A 20,806-nucleotide genomic window follows, 5' to 3' on the forward strand; every position below is an offset into this window, starting at 1 on the left:
AATTTTTTACTTGATGCATGTTGGTTCGGTCGTTTAGAGCTACGCTGCTACTGCCGGGCGAAAAAGTGGAGACACATCGCAAACGGCGGCGAGTCATGCAAAATCTCCTGGTGTACACAACTTTTGTGCATCGTGTTATTACAAAGAAAAAATGTGGCGCACTCAAGACCGACATAACCAACGCACTAAAATAAAAGATAACAGCAGACAATTGTTCTTCAGTGCGAGAAGGTCGGACCAAAGCCTCTGTGGCACCCGCGCACTGACGCTAACTGGGCTATGTCGACAGCACCTGGCCAAGAATGTCCCCGGCCAAACGAGTGCCTCTGATTTTTCAAAATGGGGTATCGCTTTTGTAGCGGGCCAAGCGGCATAATGCAGAAATTTATAGGCGTGCACGGAACACTTGCACCGCCCTCTAAGCACTGCAGGTTGCCTATAGGTAGACGCAAACATTGCAGGTTAAAACGACATATAGTCCATTAATTTTAATTGCCGGCGCATTGCGAGCGTGTCTTTAGCAACCTTAGGACATATTCCAAACTGCGACCAGGAGCAGCTTTCCGAATCCACGAAGGAGCAAGATGTCTAGGGGAAGTCTAGAGACCATACCGTCGCGGTCCAGTCAGAACTTATATAGGATCTGACTCCAAATCACCCTTTGAAACACGCTCTTCGGTTCGCGGAGCAAGGATGATTGGAATATATCATTTGTACAAAATTATCCTGGTCTCATATTACATGATAGACTAAAAACGAACGACCAACAACTCTACGGTAGACATTGTGCTCATCTCCAGTATAAAGCTCTCCTAGAATAGAACTTCCATGAGCCTCGCGGTGGCTTAGTGGTTATGGTGCTGGGCTGCTGACCCGAAAGACGTGGGTTCGATCCCGGCCGCGGCGGTTGTAATTCGATGGAGGCAATATGCACGAGACCCATGTAATCTTCGATGTCAGTGCACGTTTAAGACCCCCAGGTGGTCGAAATTACCCGGAGCCTTAAGGACATGAACTGCAAAACGCGATCAATTAGTTACATAGGCGGAGCAGAACGCTGTGGCTAAAAATAACACGCAGAAAACAAAATAGTTGTTCAGCAGTCTCGCAAAGGAAAGAGCATTTGACAATCGGTAGTGAGGTGTTGGATGTGGTCTACTTAGGGCAGGTAGTGACCGCTGATTCGGATCATGAGAGGGAAATAACTAGAAGAATAAGAATGGGGTGGAGCGCATATGACAGGTTCTCTCAAATCATGAATGGCAGTTTACCAAAATCCCTCAAGAAAAAAGCCTACAAGAGCTGTATCTTACCAGTACTCACCTATGGAGCAGAAACTTAGAGGCTAACAAAGAGGGTTCCACTTGAGTTAAGGACAACGCAGCCAGCTATGGAAAGAAAAAATGATAGGTTTAACGTTAAGAGACCGGAAGTGGGCAGAGAGGATGAGGGAACAAATGCGAGTTAATGACATCCTAGTCGAAATCAAGAGGAAGAAATGGGTTTGGGCAGGGCATGTAATGCTAAGGCAAGATAACCGATGGTCCTTAAGGGTAACGGAGTGGATTCCAAGAGAAATCAAGCGTAGCAGAGAGCGACAGAAAGTCAAGTGGGCGGACGAGATCAAGTATTCAAGAGGTGGCCACAGCTGGCAAAAGAAAAGGTTAATTGGAGAGACATGGAGAGGTCCTTTCCCTGCAGTGGGTGCATTCAGGCTGATGATGATGATGAAGGAGAAGCATGAACTGTCTGCCGGGTTAAAGGTCTCGAAGGTGAAAATGTTAGTAGATGTGGACCTTAGCCTTCAAATGCAAATTGGCGGCATACGTCGAGCGGAAGGATCACCGCCTCCAACAATTTCTAGAAAGTTAGGTGGGCGGATGAGATTAAGAAGTTAGCGGTGGCTGCAGCTAACAAAGGACAGGGTTAGTTGGAGAGTTACGGGAGAGGCCTTTGCCCTGGGATGGACGTAGTCAGGCTGATGATCAGTATGATGCTAACAGAAAGAAAAACTATTTGTTGCAAGTGAGTTTTAGACCCCGTCGGTCCATGGGCCACTACGTGGCCCCGCAGTACACATGCTGACGAAAGTAGAGAATGACCAATTCCTCATATATGGGCGTTAACACATTATCGCTATCCGAACAACCCCTATCGCGGAATATAGATTCGAACACCCGAATGAAAATGGAAACCAAAGTGTAGCGCACTTAATTCGCATTTGGCCTAGGTACGCTAATCGACGGTCATTGTAATTCCAATACTATTTTATTTCATTTCTATTATAATTCTAATTCTCTTCAAATTCTTTTTTAACTCCATTCTATTCCTTTGTAGTTGACCCATCGAGGGAGCTCAGTGGTTATGGTGTTCGGCTGCTGACCCGAAAGACGCGGGTTCGATACCGGCTACGGCAGTCGCAATTCGATGGGGGCGAAATGCTAGAAGTCCGTGTACTGTGCGTCGTGAGTGCACGTTAAAGAACCTTGAGTGGTCGAAATTATCCGGAGCTCTCCAGTACAGAGTGTCCCATAGCCTTAGTCGCTTTAGTTCGTTAAACCCCACAAACCATAAACCAAACGTTTGTAGTTGGGGCAGTTGCAAGAACTAGTACAAACTGTTTGTGGTTAACGGTTCTTTTTTCCTGCCTTTGGATATGTCACACAATTTCGGCCAATCGCTAGTTTTGCAGCGCCACAACTTTTTGGGCCACGCCGGGTTTTCACGTGAGTGAGCCATAATGCTTTCCCATTAACAATTAGTTAAGCATTTCACACACCCAGTCAGCGCTCACATTCGCCACAACAGAGAGTGAGCGTCGGGCAATTGAATTGGGCACTGCTGAATCTTCCCACATACGAGTGAAGGAGGTTTCAGGTGTCGAACGGTGGCTGCGACATTGCAGGTACGTAATGGATTTCATGCGGCGTACAAAAATTGCAGTAAAACGGCTGCTTGACCCGCCGCGGTGGCTCAGTGGTTAGAGCGCTCGCCTGCTGAGCCGGAGTTCCCGGTTTCGAATCCGGCCGCGGTGGCAGCGTTTCGATGGAGGCGAAACGCAAAAGGCGCCCGTGTGCTGTGCGATGTATAAAGATCTCCAGGATGTCGACATTATTCCGGAGCCCTCTACTGCGGCACCTCTCTCCTCCATTCTTCTCTCACTCCCTCCTTTTCTCTTCCCTTACGGCGCGGTTCGGGTATCCGCAGATACGTGCGACAGTTACTGCTCCATTTCCTTTCCTCAAAAACCAGTTTTTAATTTTAGAATGTGTTTGTTCACTCGCTGTCGTTTAGACTTCTCCTACCGTTTCTGGTTTGTTTTGGTTTATGGGGTTTAACGTCCCAAAGCGCCGTAGTGGAGGGCTCCGGAAATTTCGACCACCTGGGGTTCTTTAACGTGCACTGACATCGCACAGTACACGGGCCTCTAGAATTTCTCCAAATAAATTCAACCGCCGCGGCCGGGATCGAACCCGCGTCTTTCGGGTCAGCAGCCGAGCACCATAACCACTGAGCCACCGCGGCGGCACCCTACCGTACGCATTACGTGAGCACATACCTACTTCTGACTTCGCAACCGTCGTTCGGCTAGTCAAACTGAAACTACAAGGGAGAAGAAATTCGGTCATAGTTTATTTACTGGTGGGAGGCGAACTACGTGTACATGCGGTGATTCGTGTTCACTGTTTGCAGAACATTTGCTGTCTATGCGCCACCGTGCTGCGATCATTTCGGCAACCGGATCTGGTTGTCGCTGGTAAAACGCAGCGGCGAATGCACCTCGAAGGGAGGACCCCATGCAGCCAAATGCGTCGACATGATGGGTAATCACATTGTACCGAGGTGCAGCCTTTGTTAAAAGTATAGAGCCTAGGATGTTTGCTTCTAAGCATTATTGTGGAGCCCCCTCTAACGCTGATGGAAGTCCTATGCATCGGAGGAAGCAGGACCAATAATCTTCTTACCTTCAGGAGATTTGCGACGCTGAGGATGCCGTATACGAGCAAGGCAGTGTGGCCCAGAAGCAAACCCCGTTATCTCTAAACTTCTCACAAAGGCCGTACCTGCCAGTCACTTGTGATGTCGCGCAAAGGGATTAACCGCGACGTCCTGAGAACCGATCGGCCCCATTGGCTGAATGGCTTTCTTTGAGGGGCATTGGCCGCTGCGTTCTACAGACTACAGACATCCGGCTATATATACAGGGTCTGTTATGAAAGTAGTAGGACTCATTTTTTTTAATAAAAATTATTCAAGAGAATAGTACAAACGATTAGAACAGTACAAATGTCTGGATTACCCACGGAAGCAGCGTCCGTCTGCCAGGAAGTTTTCAGCGAGCGTCTCCCCTACACCGCGCGCGAACGCACGTTCGAACGCATGAAATGCGCGGGAACGCCGCTCGTGGACATTCCAGCGTCTGCGCGACGTGGATGGCATCTTTCTCCCTCTCCCAACACGTGACGGCGGCGTGTTCCCTAAGGGGAGAGTGTGTGATGGGTGCCACAGTGAACTTCCTTCCTTGGCAGGCCCGGCCCCCATCTACGGAACCTAGGGAAAGAAAACACTTTAAAAACTCGGCGGCCAGTACGGCCGAGGGGGGCTTCGGCCGCCTATCTGTTTTTTCAGCCAGCGTCCCCCATCCCCAACCCAACCCGGGAGGACTGGGAGGCGACCCTGCTCGGCTGCCACGACTTACAGGCCCAGCAAGCCTTAGTCGGGCGCGCCCGGGCGGCGGCAACCGCCACTGGGGTCCCATACTAGGGACCTCCACCTTGTGTTTGTAAGGATCGGTCCCTTACGGGCTGATCCAAACATACCTCCTGTTCATTTTTAATAAATGTTTTCACCACCACCACCACCCGCTTCGGCAGACGCGGTTGTTGCGATGCGCGTCTTTTTCTCTCTCTCTTTTTATCTTTCCTCATATCTTTCAACTCTCTTCTAACTGCACGTGGCAGCGGTGGTGGCTCGGCCGGAGCCAGTAGCCAGGCCCGTGCACTTTTCTTTTCATCCTTCTCTCAGTCGCAACCAACCAACCAACGGCCGAGGGGTCTCATCATCAAGCGTTTCAGCATTGAGCGTCTCGTCATCGAGCTTCCTTGTACATAATGTAAATTTAGTTGCATAAAGTTTTGCTCTCCTTGTCTTTCCCGCATCCTGGTCTCCGACCTCCCTCTTTCCCTCTCCGGCCCGACCATGCTACCTGATCTTTAACAGCACCTACACGCGGCTGCCAATGAGTTTTCCAGTTTTCGCACGCATCCAGGAACGCCTGGACCGGAATGCTGTTTAGCTCCCTTGTCATGGCCTGTTGAACCGCCTCTACTGATCCGTAATGTTTCCCCTTGAGCGTCGATTTTATTCTCGGGAATAGAAAAAAGTCTGGCGGGGCCAAGTCGGGGCTGTAGGGGGCCTGAGGCAGCGTTGCCGCCTTGTGCTGGGCAAAAGATCCGGGTCCTCATTCACATGAAGAAGATCCTGGCAGATCGCTCTCCGGTTGGCCTTTTGCTCCTCTGACAACACTCCCGGCGCCAACTTCACGCACACTATCCTCATGGCTAAGTTTTCTGTCACGATCTCAAAAACTTGGGTTCGAGGAATGCTGGTCATCAGCAATCATTCTGATGCTCATCCTACGATCACTGTTCAATAAATGTTTCACTGGCTACACATTTTCGTTGGCCTTGCTGGTCGAAGGGCGTCCGGAGCGGTCGTCGTCTTTGTACTGTTTCCTGACCTTCTCGGAACAGCTTGTGCCACTCAAAAAACACCTGATCTACCCATGGCAGCGTCACCGTAGGCCTCCTTAATCATGTCGTGAGTCTCTTGGCCCATTTTACCAAAATTTACACAAAATTTTATCGCGTACTGATGATCCAGTAAATCCTCTATGATTCTGCGTGACAAGACGTTTTGACAGGGTACGAGAGCGACCTGCTCTCTTCAACGGCCAGCCGACTGCCGATTTTCCCCAGCCTTCCCAATATCACCCTTCAACTATCCTGCACACACATACCGCCTCTTGTCCGCCCGTTCGCCCAGGAAAAAACCAGTCTTACTACTTTCAGAACAGACCCTGTAGATGCGGTATTCGGAAACGGATGTTGACTGTTTGAAGAGCTGTACGGCTGAAGTGTATTTTGTGGACTGTTCAAACGCTAGAGACCCCATAGTTTTCGTTGCTTGCATTGTTTGTAGACGGACGTACTTCAGTAGTAATGGATCACCAAGTAGAATTCACTTGGGCCCGAAAAATAGCGTGTAATTCAATTTCTTCTTGACGCAATGTGCCAGTTTCAGCAGCCTAACGGCGGCTCCGACGTCAGAAGAAGGGTTTAAGTCAAGTGAAGCATACGAAAAGTGCAAAAGCTGTTTTATTGTAACTTTTTTTCTGATTTCTCCTCTTGCGGCAGGCTCGCTGGAGCGAATAAAGGTGGGGTGAGACTGTTATGACACAAATATATATTTTTAGATTTTGCGACCATCTGAAAGAACACTGCCACTGAGCCATGGCGTAGGCACGCAGTAGTGTTGTTGTTGTCCTCAAAAGGATAATGGCGCGTACCCACTGCGGGGCATTGGCCAAGACACAGGCGTCGACTGACAGGTGCTTAAAAAGTTAAAAATGAAATAAAATTAAGTAAAAATGAAAAAGGTAATAATAAAAACAATACCAAGAATAATAATCATAATAACAATAAGTAATGCTGTGAACCCGACAAAAGAACCTGGGCGGGCTTTCTTCTTCCCTCCAACGTCTTCCTCTTTCTCTGGAAGGCTTCCTCTGGAAGGCTTCCAGAAGACGTCAGGCAGTGTTTACTTCAACCCTGGAGTGTCCATGCAGTGCAATTTAACTGCTTTTGAGCAACCCTTGACATTTCGCAGTATTGAAACGAATGGTTAAAAAGGGGTCGCTCGAACAGTATCTTTCCGGTGCATTTTCTTGTGTTTTAGTCAGAACCGTAACTCATTTTATGCAGCCATTTCTATCTATAGCCGCTTAACGGGATGTGGGACGCCGTCCAAGGCGTACTTACATAAAAAATGATAGGTGAACTTCTGATTCCCTTTAATTAAAATTCTTTACAAATAAGACCTGTCCCAAAAAATAAACAAGGTTGCGAACAGTAAGGGGCAGCAAGGGTGCCAACTAGCAGTTAAGTGTATTTTCGACGACAGCGGCTCGTCACCACCACGGAATGAAGACAAAAACACAGGCGCAGTAGGCGGAGAGAGTAGGTTGCTACCGAATAAGCACTGAATATGGGGAGAGCGTGCCGAAAAATGAGGACGAACCCACAATCATACAAACATTTGCCCCTATTTACCTGGTAAAACTAAATGCAACTTAGGTGCGCTGCATGTTTGTTTAACTATATTTATCTGTGTTTAGTTTTTTATAACCAAGAGAATTCTAGTAGCACTAAAATGTTCTTGCAGTATTTTCTCGGCTTTCCATTTTCGATAAGCCGCCTTAGCTGGCGGACTCTCCTCCGAGCTTAGCCCCGTTACTCCGAGGCTTCATCCGCACACCGGGGCTTTCCGTCAGTGGCCCATCTAGTGCTAGCACCCTAGAAGCCACACTCTTCATACCAGTGCGACATGGACGGCTTCTCAGCAATTCTTCCAAGACTGCCCCATGACTCCGTCCTTAGTTTAAATTGCCTGTGATCCTAATCAAGCCACATTTGCAGTTAAAATGTGTACTTCTTGTCAAAAGCAATTAAAAATGTCATATATGCTGACACAGTTGCCCTTGTAAGCTTTCATAAACACTGATAACAAATATCTGTTTTCTGATTATCGAATGGATGCACCGCGTGAGCAGCAATTCAATGAGCAAAGAAGAAGCAAACGACCTTGGTATGCTCGGCTCCCTGGCAGCTCTTCAACAGCCATCTTATTTCAGCGGAGTCTGCTATTAACCTTAGTGTTCAGTGCCGCTGGGCTGAACGTCAGCGACATTTGTAGCTGTCGCAGAGTGCTGATTACAAGCTCGGACCTCACTTTCTGAACGCACTCTGGCAGAAGCTTCAGTTCGGGCTGTACACGGAAGCTTACCCGCGGTACTTCAGTGGAGCGGGCGAGGTCACTTTCAACCTCAATCTACTTTCTGTACACGGAAGCTGAGCTAGCGCTTGGAACTACAGACTGGGCCGATAAGGGTTTCGACGCCGTCTACCGCCGTCCTCTTTTAGATCATGCCGCCGAAAGCAGGTGGCAGCCCAGACGTTAGTCCCAAATCGGGGACCCTCGTGGAAGGCTTCGTGGGCACTGAGTCGCACACAATCATTCAGGAGAATGTCTACGCCATCTTGGGCCACGGATGGCTTCAGCAGTCGGCGTTGCTGTGCACCATCCTCAGCCTGATCCTGCTCCTGATGCACGCGTTCGCCTACCGCCTCATCGGCCGCTCAGTGGACCACTGGTGCCAGCCGCCTCCGGATTTACGCGATTGGCCCGTCGAGCAGTGGAAGAACGTGGCGATTCCCGTGCTCGCCGACGGAAGCTTCAGCAAGTGCACCGTGTACGACCCACCTGTTCCGGTGAGCTTAATGGCTTCTTTCGTGCGCAGGGTAGCCTACTAGGCATCGCCTGTTTAACCTCCCTGCCTTTCCGTCCATTTCTCTCTCTCTCGCTCTCTCGCTCTCTTCGTGTGTCTCAGTGCTTCATTCGCGCAGGAATAGCCCGGAGGTCATCTTTTATTGCGAAAGCAATACCACTTGCACTTTCACGCCTTTGCCGTGCCGCGGCGGTGACCACCATTGACCTTCATTTGACCTTGATTGCATTAGATTGGATTAGATTAGATTGGATTGGACTGAATTGGATTAGATTGGATTGGATTGGATTGGATGGGATTGTATTGGTTTTGATTGGATTGGATTGTATAACCGATGCATCACCACAAGTCTAACCATAAGCACCACCACAGCTACACTACCAGCTGTACCATGGCGTAGGTACGGATATTGCTTTCGCAATTACCAGGCTTAACCAAGCTAAGCCACAGCGAAATTTTTTGCAGTCTGCTTCCCTTCCACACATTCACCAAATGTTAGAAACTCAAATCCCCTTGTCAGGCAACGTGCAGTTTTGCTTTTTACAGTCGCAGGTGTATATGGCAATATATGGTGTTCCTCCTAGCGGTGCCGTCATCGTGTGTCACAGTAGAGAAACCCGCCATTAAAAATGTTACCCGGTCGGGTTCGGGTCACAGCGTTCGTGCGATCGGGACAGAGAGTTGCGCTATTACTCAACGTTCCAGAAACTGCTTGGGTGACCGCCAGAAGCATGTGTCGCAGCCTTGGCATGTCTTATCTTGGGCGGGCCCTGAATCAACGTCACCTATTTTGCTTCTCCGCGACGCTCCGATAACCGGGTGTCCTCAACTAGAAGCAATCAACAAAAGTAAATAGGTCAAATTCCCCGATAAAAGAAACAAAGCAATCAAATAATTCACCTTCGCACCCAAAAGCATTGCTTCCCATTGCTACAAGAGGCAGCATACTAGGTGTCCCACATTAAGAGCCAAGGGTTGCGGGAATGAAGCCTAAAAATCAGTGTTGACTATCGAAGGTAGCACGCAGGCGCATAATTACTACTTCAGGCATAGCCCACTATTTATCTGAAATTAATGCTTTAAGTCCGCTGGCCCTGCCGTCTTGAAATGACGGTGTATATATGAAACTCAAGGACAAGAATACTTAAGAAAAGTCCCGCTTATTCTTATCTGCGCCAATTCTTATCTTATCTGCACTTACCTGGTCCCCCACCTGACGGAGTTCGGCCAATGTTGTTTCTGAGCCTCTGTCTCTATGTATAAAGAGCTCCAAAACCCGGACTTCGATATTTTCAGGGATTGGGCCTGTCTCAAGAGAGAATCAAATTTTGTCTGTGCACATTGGTGAGGGGCGTATGTGCACAAATTCAAACTTTTGGGTGGAGCATTGGAGGCCGCAGCGGCGAGCGTAACGGTCCACAATGCGTTTAACAGTGACAAGGTTGGTCCAGTAGAACAGCTGCGTATTCTGGCAAGCGTGCTCGGAGAGTATCTAATATGTCCAGAGGTTGGTTCGTCGTGGTACGCAGAATGGATTTCCTCTCGAAGAGTTGTGGGGACGACGAAGAGGTAAGCTCGCGAACTGGAGCCAGTGTTCTTCTCACAGAGCACGCCTCCTTTCAAAAACGTGAAAGGTGTCGAGAACAGATATTAGGTATGGTGTCTGGTTGATCTTCTAAGAAATCAATGACGGGTCGTAACACTGTATCGGCACGCTACTGGGATGAAAAATCAAAATAATGAACAGCCCAAAGGAAACTGATGTCGTCATCCGGTGTCGGAGGTCCGTGTCGTCCCTGTCCCGAACCACAACCCACGTGATGTCACGTGGGTTGTGGTTTGCGTATAAAAGCGGCTCCCTGATTTCAATAAAAATATTGGTAGTTCGACGCAAGTCGTGCTGTCTTCTGTTCCTCCTTGTCTACTCGCGCTGCTTCTTTTTATCATGCATTCTGGCCAACAAGCAAAACTCAAGACCCTAGTGGCGAGTTCGACAGGCGCACGAGAGAGCGTGTTGGCGTCTTCATGGTTATGTCCGGTCTAAAAGAGGATGGTGAGTTCAAAATCCTGAAAGCGAAGGCTTCATCTTGACAGGCGCCCAGATGTGTTAAACAGGTTGGCCAACAAACATAATGAGACAGCAGACAAGGGAATAGAAGGAGGAGCTCGTTATGGCATGCATAACGGAAGCCAAATGTTGTCGAAACGAAGCAGCACGAGGGATTTCTTTTTTTTTTGTTGGTAGTTTTTCATCAACGGCTGATTAATAACTGAGCTATGGTGACGGTTGCCGAATATTCTGCTTTCGGGGGTATTTATGTGTAGTACCACCGAACCTTCCGAGCGTTCACTAGCGCCATCCTCGTCCATAGCGCCGGTCGTAGTACGCCCCGAGTTACCGCAAGTGCCACGTAGGAACGTGGTCGAACGATGAAGGATGGACGAGGGCTCCTGTATGAGCCGCTCTTCCAGCTTTAGAGCTTATAATTAAGAAAAACAAAATAGACAATAAGAACCCTGAGCCACTTTTGTACAAATGTGCTTACATGGCATGGTCACCGGGGAGCTGACAGATGACGACAGCACTCTGCTGCTATTAATGCATTGTCACCACACAGTATCTATATGCTGTGAAGCTGCATGCCATTTGCAGCGGGTGGCAAAGGCAGACTACGAAATGACGTCAGTTTAACGGATAAGAAGAGCATGCTTCAGCTCTGCTGCTCGTGAATTTTAAATATGTATCATGCAGGGCCCAAGTATATCGTAGATAAAGGCTTTAAAGCTGTAAGGATGTGGAATGTTTTGCATGAAGCAGGACAGAAAATCGTTCACGAGGGTGGTCAAGACACCAGGCCAGAACAGCGGCGAAAGTAGTAGCGATGAAAAGCCTTGAAGGAATTTGCAACTACGCGCCAAGTATACCGTTAGACTGCATGTCACAGTATCATAATTGTAGAAAATTCAAGAAAATGCCGCTCTCGTGTACGAGCCGCACGCCGCCAAAATCGCGTTTACTATGCGAGCGTTGTATATTCAGAGTGCAATATTCTCACTGAATTTCTTTGGCCACACTTAATCTTTCTTCATTCTTCATTTTTCTCCTTCTAAGGACGACAGCCAAGAGGAGCGCCGCGTAGTTCCCTGCGACCGCTGGGACTACGACACCACGAACGTTGGCAACAGCATCGTGAGCATGTGGGACCTCGTTTGCGAACACAAGTGGCTGTACCACATCTCCAGCTCCGTGTATATGTTGGGCTCCCTATGTCTGGTGCCCGTGGCAGGCATATTGGCAGACCGCGTGGGGCGCAGGCCGGTCATCCTGGCGAGTGGCACCACCATGTTGCTCGCCACCATGGCAGCCGGCTCGACGCAGGTCTTCGGTGTCTTCCTCATGGCCCGGTTCATCATCTCCGCCACAGCCAGCGCGACCAACGTGTTGAACTTTGTCGTCCTCTATGAACTGACGGGAAACGAGCACCGGGCCCTGTACATCCTTCTGGCGAACAGCGTCGGCACCACGGTTACGCCGATGGTGTATGCCGCGCTATCGCTCCTCCGTCCTAGCTGGAGGCTGTCGCACGCACTCCTCGCCACGGCTACAGCCATTGTGCTGGCCTGGTGCTACACCCTCGAGGAGTCCCCCGTCTGGCAGCTCGCCACGTGGAGAGTTCGCCAGGCTGAGAGCACTATGCTGCAGGCTGCAAGGTCCCACGGCGTGAATATGACCAAGGCCAGAGCCACCTTCAGAGCGCTTAAGCGACAGCTGGAGAAGCGGGAGACAGCCTCCGGGACGGGAACGGGTGGCTCGGAGCGCATGTTCCTTGCGGCTTCCTTTCGCCGGCGCGCCGTGTCCATCTTTGTGTCCTGGTTCGCCGTGATATTTGCCTACTATGGCGCACGCTTGGGCCTCGTGAGTTTGGAAAGCCATTGGGAAGTATCGACACACCTCTTCAAAATCCTGATCCTCATCGTGGTCTATTACAGCATGAAGAATCGAGGTCAAAGACTCACATTGTCCGCTGTGCTGGCACTGCTGTTTGTCTGCAGTGCATTTAAGACAGTCTCCTACGAAATGAACTGGAGTATAGTGATGTCATTGTCCACGATAATGGTATTAAGCGCCTCGTCTGCGGCTTTGTGCGTCAACTACGGCTATACCGCGGAGGTATTCCCCACTCCAATACGAAGTATTGGGTTCTGCGTATCCTATTCCGTCGGCCGCGCGGGAGTTCTCCTCGCCACATTAATTGAGACATTCGCTCAAGACAAGCGCTTATTAGCTCTCAATGCGGTCACGACGGTGCTAAGCCTGGTCAGCGGGGTAGCAGTCCAGTGGCTTCCCGAGGTACTCTCCCATCGGAAGAAAGGCGCTGATCCGGGCACGTCGGACGCACAGCAGCGCAAGGAAGCCCTGAAGTCGTCCCTCGATCCACTTCAAGTGTGTGCGAAGGCGGGAAAGGCAATCAAGCCGCATCGGCATCGGAAATCGAAGCGGGTGCCGGCAAGCGCTGGTGCGTCCGCGGCGGGAAGTGCAGCTTCATCTGGGGCAACATCCCCTGCGTTAACCAGTTCCCCGACACAAGTTTCATCTGGGGCGGCATCCCCTGCGTCAGCCAGCACCCCGCAACAAAGGTCTGGATCACCTCCTCGAAAATCTAGATCTCCTGCAAAGAATGATCGGCCAGCCAGTTCTTCACGCAAGGTGACTGAATCACCTTCGCGGTACATTGGACCACCTGAGAAAACAACTCCATCGCCTTCTCTAGAAGGAGGATCACCTTCGCGTAAGACTGATTCGCATTCATAGAACATGGGGTCACGTTGTGAATTTTCTTGAGGGCAGAAGAAAGCGTGAGCACATCACAGTATCGTTTAATGCTTTTTGCTCCCAATCAAGATAAGCGCAAAATCCTATGATTCTTTTTTCATCGCTGGATGCGATCTCTTTTGGAAACAATTTCAGATAGACTTGCTATGCTTGTTCCTAAAATCCGGACCACTGGAATCAAAAGCGACCAAAAATTTAACGTTTACATGGATTTCCTAATAGCCACATAAGGCTTTTTTACTTCCTGGGTTATGCTCTATGAGAAGATTATAAGGAAGAATTTTTTTTTGTTTTTATCTATTCCCCGTTATGTGCATCAAAACACGCTCACGCTTCTGCGCTTTAGCAAAATAAAAAATTCCTCATCTGAATTATATGTGAAGGCTCTGCTCTCCAAGAAAACTGATTTTGCTGAAAAATTGAACGTTAATTTCCATAGCACGTTTTCTAATCCACCATATAATATTCCAACTTGTGCGCTATGTTCAACGTTTGAGGATGATCTTGTATCAGAGCCTGGTGTACTTCAAATGTTGAATATTTTAAAGAAAGGGAGCCCTGGCCGTGACGAAATACCTAGCGCTATTTTGCGTCACCATGCAGAAATGCTTCCTCACTTTCTTGCCTTCATTTTTAATTCATCCATCCCTTCTAGAATTATATCACTCTCATAAAAAGGGCAAAGAGAGGCGTAAAAAGATATTATGGTTTTTTGCACCCTTTAGTGGGTCCTAGGAACAGTTTTGTACCCAGTACAAGCATGCTCACAGTCTCTTTCTGCAGTTTTGACGCCTTTCTCACCCCTTTTGTCAGTGTTAACAACTGTGTGCGTGTTCCTTCTTCCTCAGAAGCGGGCAAACTAGCTCGCCTTCCGCCAGGAAGCGCCCTTGAGGCACCTTACGCTCCAAAGGTACCTGCTATTCCCAGTGTGAAATAAATGTGATCCGTATTTTTTGTTTTCGTTTTGTGGTCGTTATGTCGCGTGAACAAGACTCGAGCTTAGCAGTTTTTATGGGTCACAAAATGTAAACAATTAAGTCTTTTTGCTTTATTCCCTGTTACCATTAAGGTCAAACATTTCGTAGGTTTTTGCCCCGCAACGGTGGCTCAGTGGTTACGGCCCCTAGGCCGCTGAACCCAACGACGTGGGTTCAATCCCGGCCGCGGCGGGTGAATTTAGATGGAGGCGAAATTCTAGCATGCACTGCGCGATGTCGGCGCACGTTAGAGATCCCCAGGGGGTCGAAATTTCCGGAGCCCTCCACTACGGCGTCTCTCGTATCCTGAGTCGCCTTGGGAGGTTAAACCCCATAAACCAAACCAAACCCTTTTTCGTCGTCACGTCGCGGGAAAATAGCGAATTTTCAGAGGCTTTATTTCGTCCTAATTTCCATTTTTCTCACTCTACATTTGAACGGTGTATTCGGCTCGTCGCTTTGGAGCGCTCTAGACGGCTCTGATAATAATAGCCCTCCAATTCGGCTTTTCGATACCGGGCGCTCTTTTTGTAATCAGCTGGTTCTTCCGGAGTGTCGGCCTCCAATGCAGAGCGCTCTCACACGCTGCGAAAAAAAAAAAAAGTTGCCGTGCCCTCTGTGTCACGTGACTACTTGTCATCAATCTCAGCTCGCTGGCGATGCACGACGGCGCGATCACCCGGTTGCGGCCGGCGAAGTTTTGGATGTTCTGCATGAAGTTCCGCAGTAGCTTCAGGGGCCGTATTACGGAACTGTCAAATCAACAACTTGTCAAAAACGCGTCAAAAACTCGTCAAAAAGCCCCGCCGTAGTCGCGCTCCTATTGGTCGGCTGTGTCCGGCGGCCATGTTGCTTTCTTGCGTCATGGGTGGCTGGCGTTTACGTCACAGACATGACAGAAGTGGTGACGTTGCACGCCTAATTATGCAGGCGCATTTTGACGATTTTTTTTGACGGCTTCGAGGCGGTCAAAATTGGACCGTTCCGTTTTTGACAGAAAATGGCGGCGGCAGCAGCGGCGTCGTATGTGGCTGAGGCGGCTGCGGCGACGCGAGCAACGGCGAAGGAGGACGCACGAAGACGCGTTTGACTTGCCGGACGAGCTGTTCCGACGCCTTTTTCGACTGGAGAGGCAGACTGCGGTGTGGCTATGCGACGAACTCGCCGATGAATTTGGAGGTTTGCGTGCGAATGCGCTGTCGGTGCAGCGGCGGGTGCTGTGTGCACAGCGGTTATTTGCGACCGGCGGCTTTCATGCAAGCTTCGGCAGCCGACGACACCTCTGTGCCACAGCTACATACAAATAAAACATGCTTATGCTGGCAAAGAACTTTATTTTCACCTGCAAATCGCACTTCGTGGCCGTCTTCTGTTTACCGGTCGAGGAAAAAGAAACAGACGACCACACATCACATACAACGCTTCACGCTTTGACACTTTTTTCATCGATCGTAAGAGCCGAACAACACCGACCTTAACAAGTTGGCTTCGTCGATTTTTCCGCACTTAGAACAACCGCACAGTACCTTGATTTTCGTCGCCACGTAAGAAAACAGTATCAAGGCGTGGAACAGCTGTTCACGTGCAAAGCGGCTTATTGCCGTTTTACCGCCGTCTGCGCACCCCCGCGGCAGCAAAAGTTACCCACCAGGAAATTTAATTGCCTAACTTCTTGCGCTTCTTGTTTTTCTTAATATTTTTTAGCTTTAAACATCATTTGTTGGCAAAATAAAATAATAATTATTTTTATCGCTGCGCATTTCTTTACTCTTTTAGCAAAATTTAGCAGACGGTCCCTCGTCGTGCAGGCAAACGCTTCCGGGGCGCCGCTCTGCTGTAATTGGCTGATTCCTCGTTGCGTCAATTTTGCGTCAGGTGTCGACGTCACATCGTTTCGTCATTTTGACGTCACTGTCAATAACTTTTGACAGGTTTTTGACAAAGTTCCGTAATACGGGCCCAGTTCAATGAAGTGCATCAGTACGTCGAGTTTCGGAACGTTTTTTCGGCGCATGGAAGGAGCGATAAATGCGGTAACGCCAATGACTGCACCAGCGGCGTTTACAGGTATAGAAAAGGGTTAATATGTGGCGCCTTGTGCGGTGTATATGAGGGATTTCATCTGATTTTACACAACTTTTTAAAATAGATATATGATTAAGAAGAGCCCTTTTTCTGGCCTAGCATTGTCAGCGCTATAGTAGATCATAGTAATGCTAACACGTGCTAACTATCAGGCTGGTTAGCTAATATTGATTTTCCAACTTTTCAACTATTACTTTTAGGCTTAATTATTGAGAGGCGTGTCACCCAAAAAAAGTAACATTAGTTCTTAGTTAACGTGACCGCTTTGAGGGCGCCTCGCATAATCGGCTGGTAAAGTCACTGGAACTCTCTGTCCTCCGACTCGGATTCACAGTTTTCATCGGACCTGCGCGTTCTTGGCCATACGATCGAAGCGACCAGATGAAGACACCTTTAGATTATGCAACCTTATGATAGAGCATTTCTTTAGCTTTCACGACATATATTACATTTGTGTATTTGCGGCTTGACAAATTCTTTTCTGATCCTATTCCGTCGAAGGAGTGGGGATTCGGAGTATTGGAAAGTGGGAGATTTGAGAGGCTTTATTTGAATTTTTCTCAAAACAGCATTTTTGAAGATTTATGTATATTTTTCTCAGACTGCAAGGCAGTTCTCCAGACAAAAAAAAAATCATGGATGGTCATTTATTTGCACCAACAAAGATGAAAAACCATAATAAATATTCTTTTTGCTAATATCACATTAGCCCCAGTTGTGGAGAAAAGCCGTTCCTATTTTCATACAATAACCTCACGACCTTTATCCAATCGATTTTAAGGAAACGCGCATTTCTGCCATAAAATTTTAAAAGACCAAGGCTCTATAATTTTTTAATTTTGAGTTCTCGTACAGGATGCATCCATTCAGAATGCCGCCGGCAAATTTCATAGCTGCAGCTTTTATTACAACCACTCTACAACCAATTTCCTTTTGAAGTCTTAGCCCACCTTAAACCAACGAAGCAACTATTATACTGCAATTTCTCTACCCTCTAGTCACCGCCCTAGTTCACAGCCACCCTTGAGCTGCAGGAACCAAACATGAAGCTAGGGGACAAAACTTTAAACCATTAATTGCTTACTAGGCACAGCCACATTCGATGCGGTTACCTCTGTATTATGCATGTCTTGCGCTAAAAAAATGCATTCGAATTACCAGGACCAACTAGTCCGTGCTGAGCGATCAGCCTTCAGCGGAATTCAGTGCAACCAAGTGCGGCTGCATAATCCCTGTTTACGTTGCATGCAATGGTGGGCAATATATTTCAGCTTGGGCTAGCAGTATATAACATACATTCATCGTTTTCGCAAAGTCCTAACAGGTGCACCTATGCACAGGATAAGCACGGGTGGAGTGCGTGGTCACATGATCCCGATGTCATAAGTTCGCGTGATACAATACCCAAGAACAGGCGTAGATTGAGCCTATCCGTTGCAGCTCACGCGATCTCCTGGTCTAGATCCACGACAACACTCGCTACAACACCCCTAAATCTGTCGGGGATCGTCAGTCAATCACTCGGTGGCCCGTGAGTGTGCCATATCCCACAGGCCCGAAGCAAAGCTCGCAGCATCTTTGATAGTTGTCTGGCAAGTTTTGTGCGTGAAACGGTCTTCTCACCTCTTCATATAAGTAGGATACAACTCAAGAACGCAGTGGCATCCACCCCTCAAAGGGCCCCCCCCCCCCCCCCCCCCAACCAATAGCGCCGACCGGTTACCATGATGTCACGGCCGACCGCCTTACATCCATGAATTGCGCTACGAGCGCGGCTCCTTCGAGTGCGTCCGCATGGCAAATAGTTCCTAAATACGCCCTTATTTCCAGCAAAAATAAGAATCTTAGCCCAACTCGTCGTTCGCCCATCAGAGTAAAACAGGTAAAAAAAATGAACCCAATCTGTAAATTTGAGGTTGGCAGCGAATTCCAGATCTTCCGGGTTTTCACGTAGCCGCCATGGAGCCCTCTTGAACTTACCTCAAGACATTCTTACCATGTGCCAAGGCCAGAAGATCGAAACTGGTAAGATCTACTGGGAGTCAATTCCAGATGTCTGCAGCATCCTCACATATGCATATATGTTGCCAGTGACTTTGTGTTTACTTTTTTTTGTAGCAGTGTATCTCAGAGATGGATATTCAGAGCCATAAAAAAGAAGCAAAAAAGGAACGACAAGATTTTTTTGTAAATTCATTTCTTTTGCTGCCATAGCATCAATTCCAACTGACACTGCCATTTCATTATTGTGGAATTAAGAAAAGTACAGCATAAACATAAGACAATGCGCAAACATTTGGATGCAAAGCGTCCAATGGCAGATTAAATACCAGCACTAAGCAGACAAGGAATATTCTAAAACAGTTTGGGGGGACCTAGTGTTCGGCACATATTTTAACAACATTACCACACAGTGCACAACATGTACAACAGGTTCAGCTGGAGAGATCTTTCACAAGTCTCCCAGTTATCAACAACACATTGCATTCACATGATGCATAGCACACACATAATCTCGCATAAACAGCAAGCGATAAAAAGTAACAAAGGAAACGGCATTCATCCAATATATTGCTAATAATGCCAATTGAAAGGATGCTTGGAGACTTGACTAATGGTTTTGTTGTTGTAGCATCCTTTAATAACACTTAGAATTATCGGTAAGCAAATAAATTACATCTCAAAAAAGAACTAAATTGCTTTTGAGCAGCGCCCATCTAACCGCAGACATGCACACTAGTTCAAACGGTAGGAAAGAATGACAGAAAGTCTTACTGTAATGACAGTATTTTTCTACCCAAAGACACAACTGTTAGCAGTATACTCACTAGAAAATTCTTTTACCTGCAAGGTTTCCCAACAGAAAACAACTGAGCGATGACAATAGAGCCAGCTCTCTTGCGCTGGGCGAGTCCTTACAATATAGAAAATCTAGTTAATATAGTAGTTTCAGCCATCTCAAGGAAGTCAGCACCTAATAATATAATTGTAGCTGCATAGAATTTCATACTATACTTTTAGTCTAGTCAATAGGCAACCACGGTGCTAACAGGAGCCACGGTGTCACTTAAATACCTGTACACATCCACACACACAAACAGAATCCCGACAAGTAAACTACAATTGCAACACAGGCAGAAAGCAGCAAAACGAAGATGCAATGAGTGTAATTAAACCACTTCAAGCCTAACACCCTTCAACTAACTGAAAAGCTTTCTCACTAATGCTTCAACAGCTTCAAAACTTCGTTTTTCTTGATTTCTCCTCCCTGGCGAAAATCTTTCCCAGCCCAAATGGTTTATGGAACAATTTCCAGTTGTTCCAGTCGGAACCAACTGGGTTCCACTCGGTTCCAACTGGAACCAAGTGGAAATTGTTCCATAAACCAGTTGAGCTGGGAAATATTTTCACCTGGGAAGTGCAATAGCAGTGAGCAGCAGAGTAATATGTGTTCTTGGTCAGTGCAATGAACACCCAAGAGTGTCTGCGCTGGTTCTTATAATGGCCTATGCAGAAGTCCCCACTTTGCATTCCATACAGCTTCAGCAGAATCAATAACTCAAATAATCATTGCATGCATTCTAGAGCAAAGAGTTCACAACATGCAATCAAAAGTTCTCATGGACATAATATGCACTGCACAACTATTTTGATGTATACTATTTCAAAATTGTGTGATTTCAAAAATTTGTGCAATTTTACTGTATACTGACAATCGTACGGGTCATTCCTGCACACAATCGTTAAGCTCGGTCTGATTAAGGCTGTATTCTTAATAATTTGCTCACGTGACACAATCAAATCACAATACAGACTGCAAACTCTATTCCCAGTCTTGCATAATGCCTCCCTTGTGCATTATAAAGAAATTCGGAAGACTCCTTGGAGTACATGAACAATGCTGCCACACTTTCGGTCTTTGGCACCAACATGCTTTGCCTGCAAGCCATGCAGAATTTATCGCTGAACGGCAGTAATGCGACAGATGGATCTATCAAAACACTAGTGCCTGCATTTATTACAAGTCCATAGCATGAATATGCACATCAGGATATTTCACCTACAGCTATTGTACTACCTTTAGACTAAAGGAAACCAGCACCAAAATGCTGTGATTGTCACTGTCCACTGTGTTTATACGTGCCAGCATTACTACACACAGTATGGAATTTTGTGGCACAACCAATTACACACCCACACTGTCTTTGAAATTCTTAAACCGTAACTATAGTTAGAATACTACATTTTATGTTGAGGCTAGTCACGTTTTCCTTCAATGCACAAAACTTTTTAAATGCTGAAAATTGGTTTTAAGAAAGGAAATGGAGCAGTAACTGTCTCGCA

At 47.6% G+C, this 20,806-nt stretch overlaps 1 protein-coding gene across 1 annotated transcript; it reads left to right on the top strand.

Annotated features, from left to right (window-relative positions):
* The first annotated feature begins 8,204 nt into the window (after positions 1 to 8,204).
* On the top strand, positions 8,205 to 13,231 carry LOC149344028 (beta-alanine transporter-like). The gene is made up of 3 exons (XM_089547130.1): positions 8,205 to 8,549; positions 11,679 to 12,482; positions 13,142 to 13,231. Exons 1-3 carry the CDS (start codon positions 8,205 to 8,207, stop codon positions 13,229 to 13,231), a joined length of 1,239 nt encoding a protein of 412 aa, XP_089403256.1.
* The last annotated feature ends 7,575 nt before the right edge of the window (positions 13,232 to 20,806 follow it).

This window comes from Amblyomma mixtum, chromosome 5, assembly GCF_055824585.1.
Source record: "Amblyomma mixtum isolate Tamu chromosome 5, ASM5582458v1, whole genome shotgun sequence".
Lineage (NCBI taxonomy): Eukaryota > Metazoa > Arthropoda > Arachnida > Ixodida > Ixodidae > Amblyomma > Amblyomma mixtum.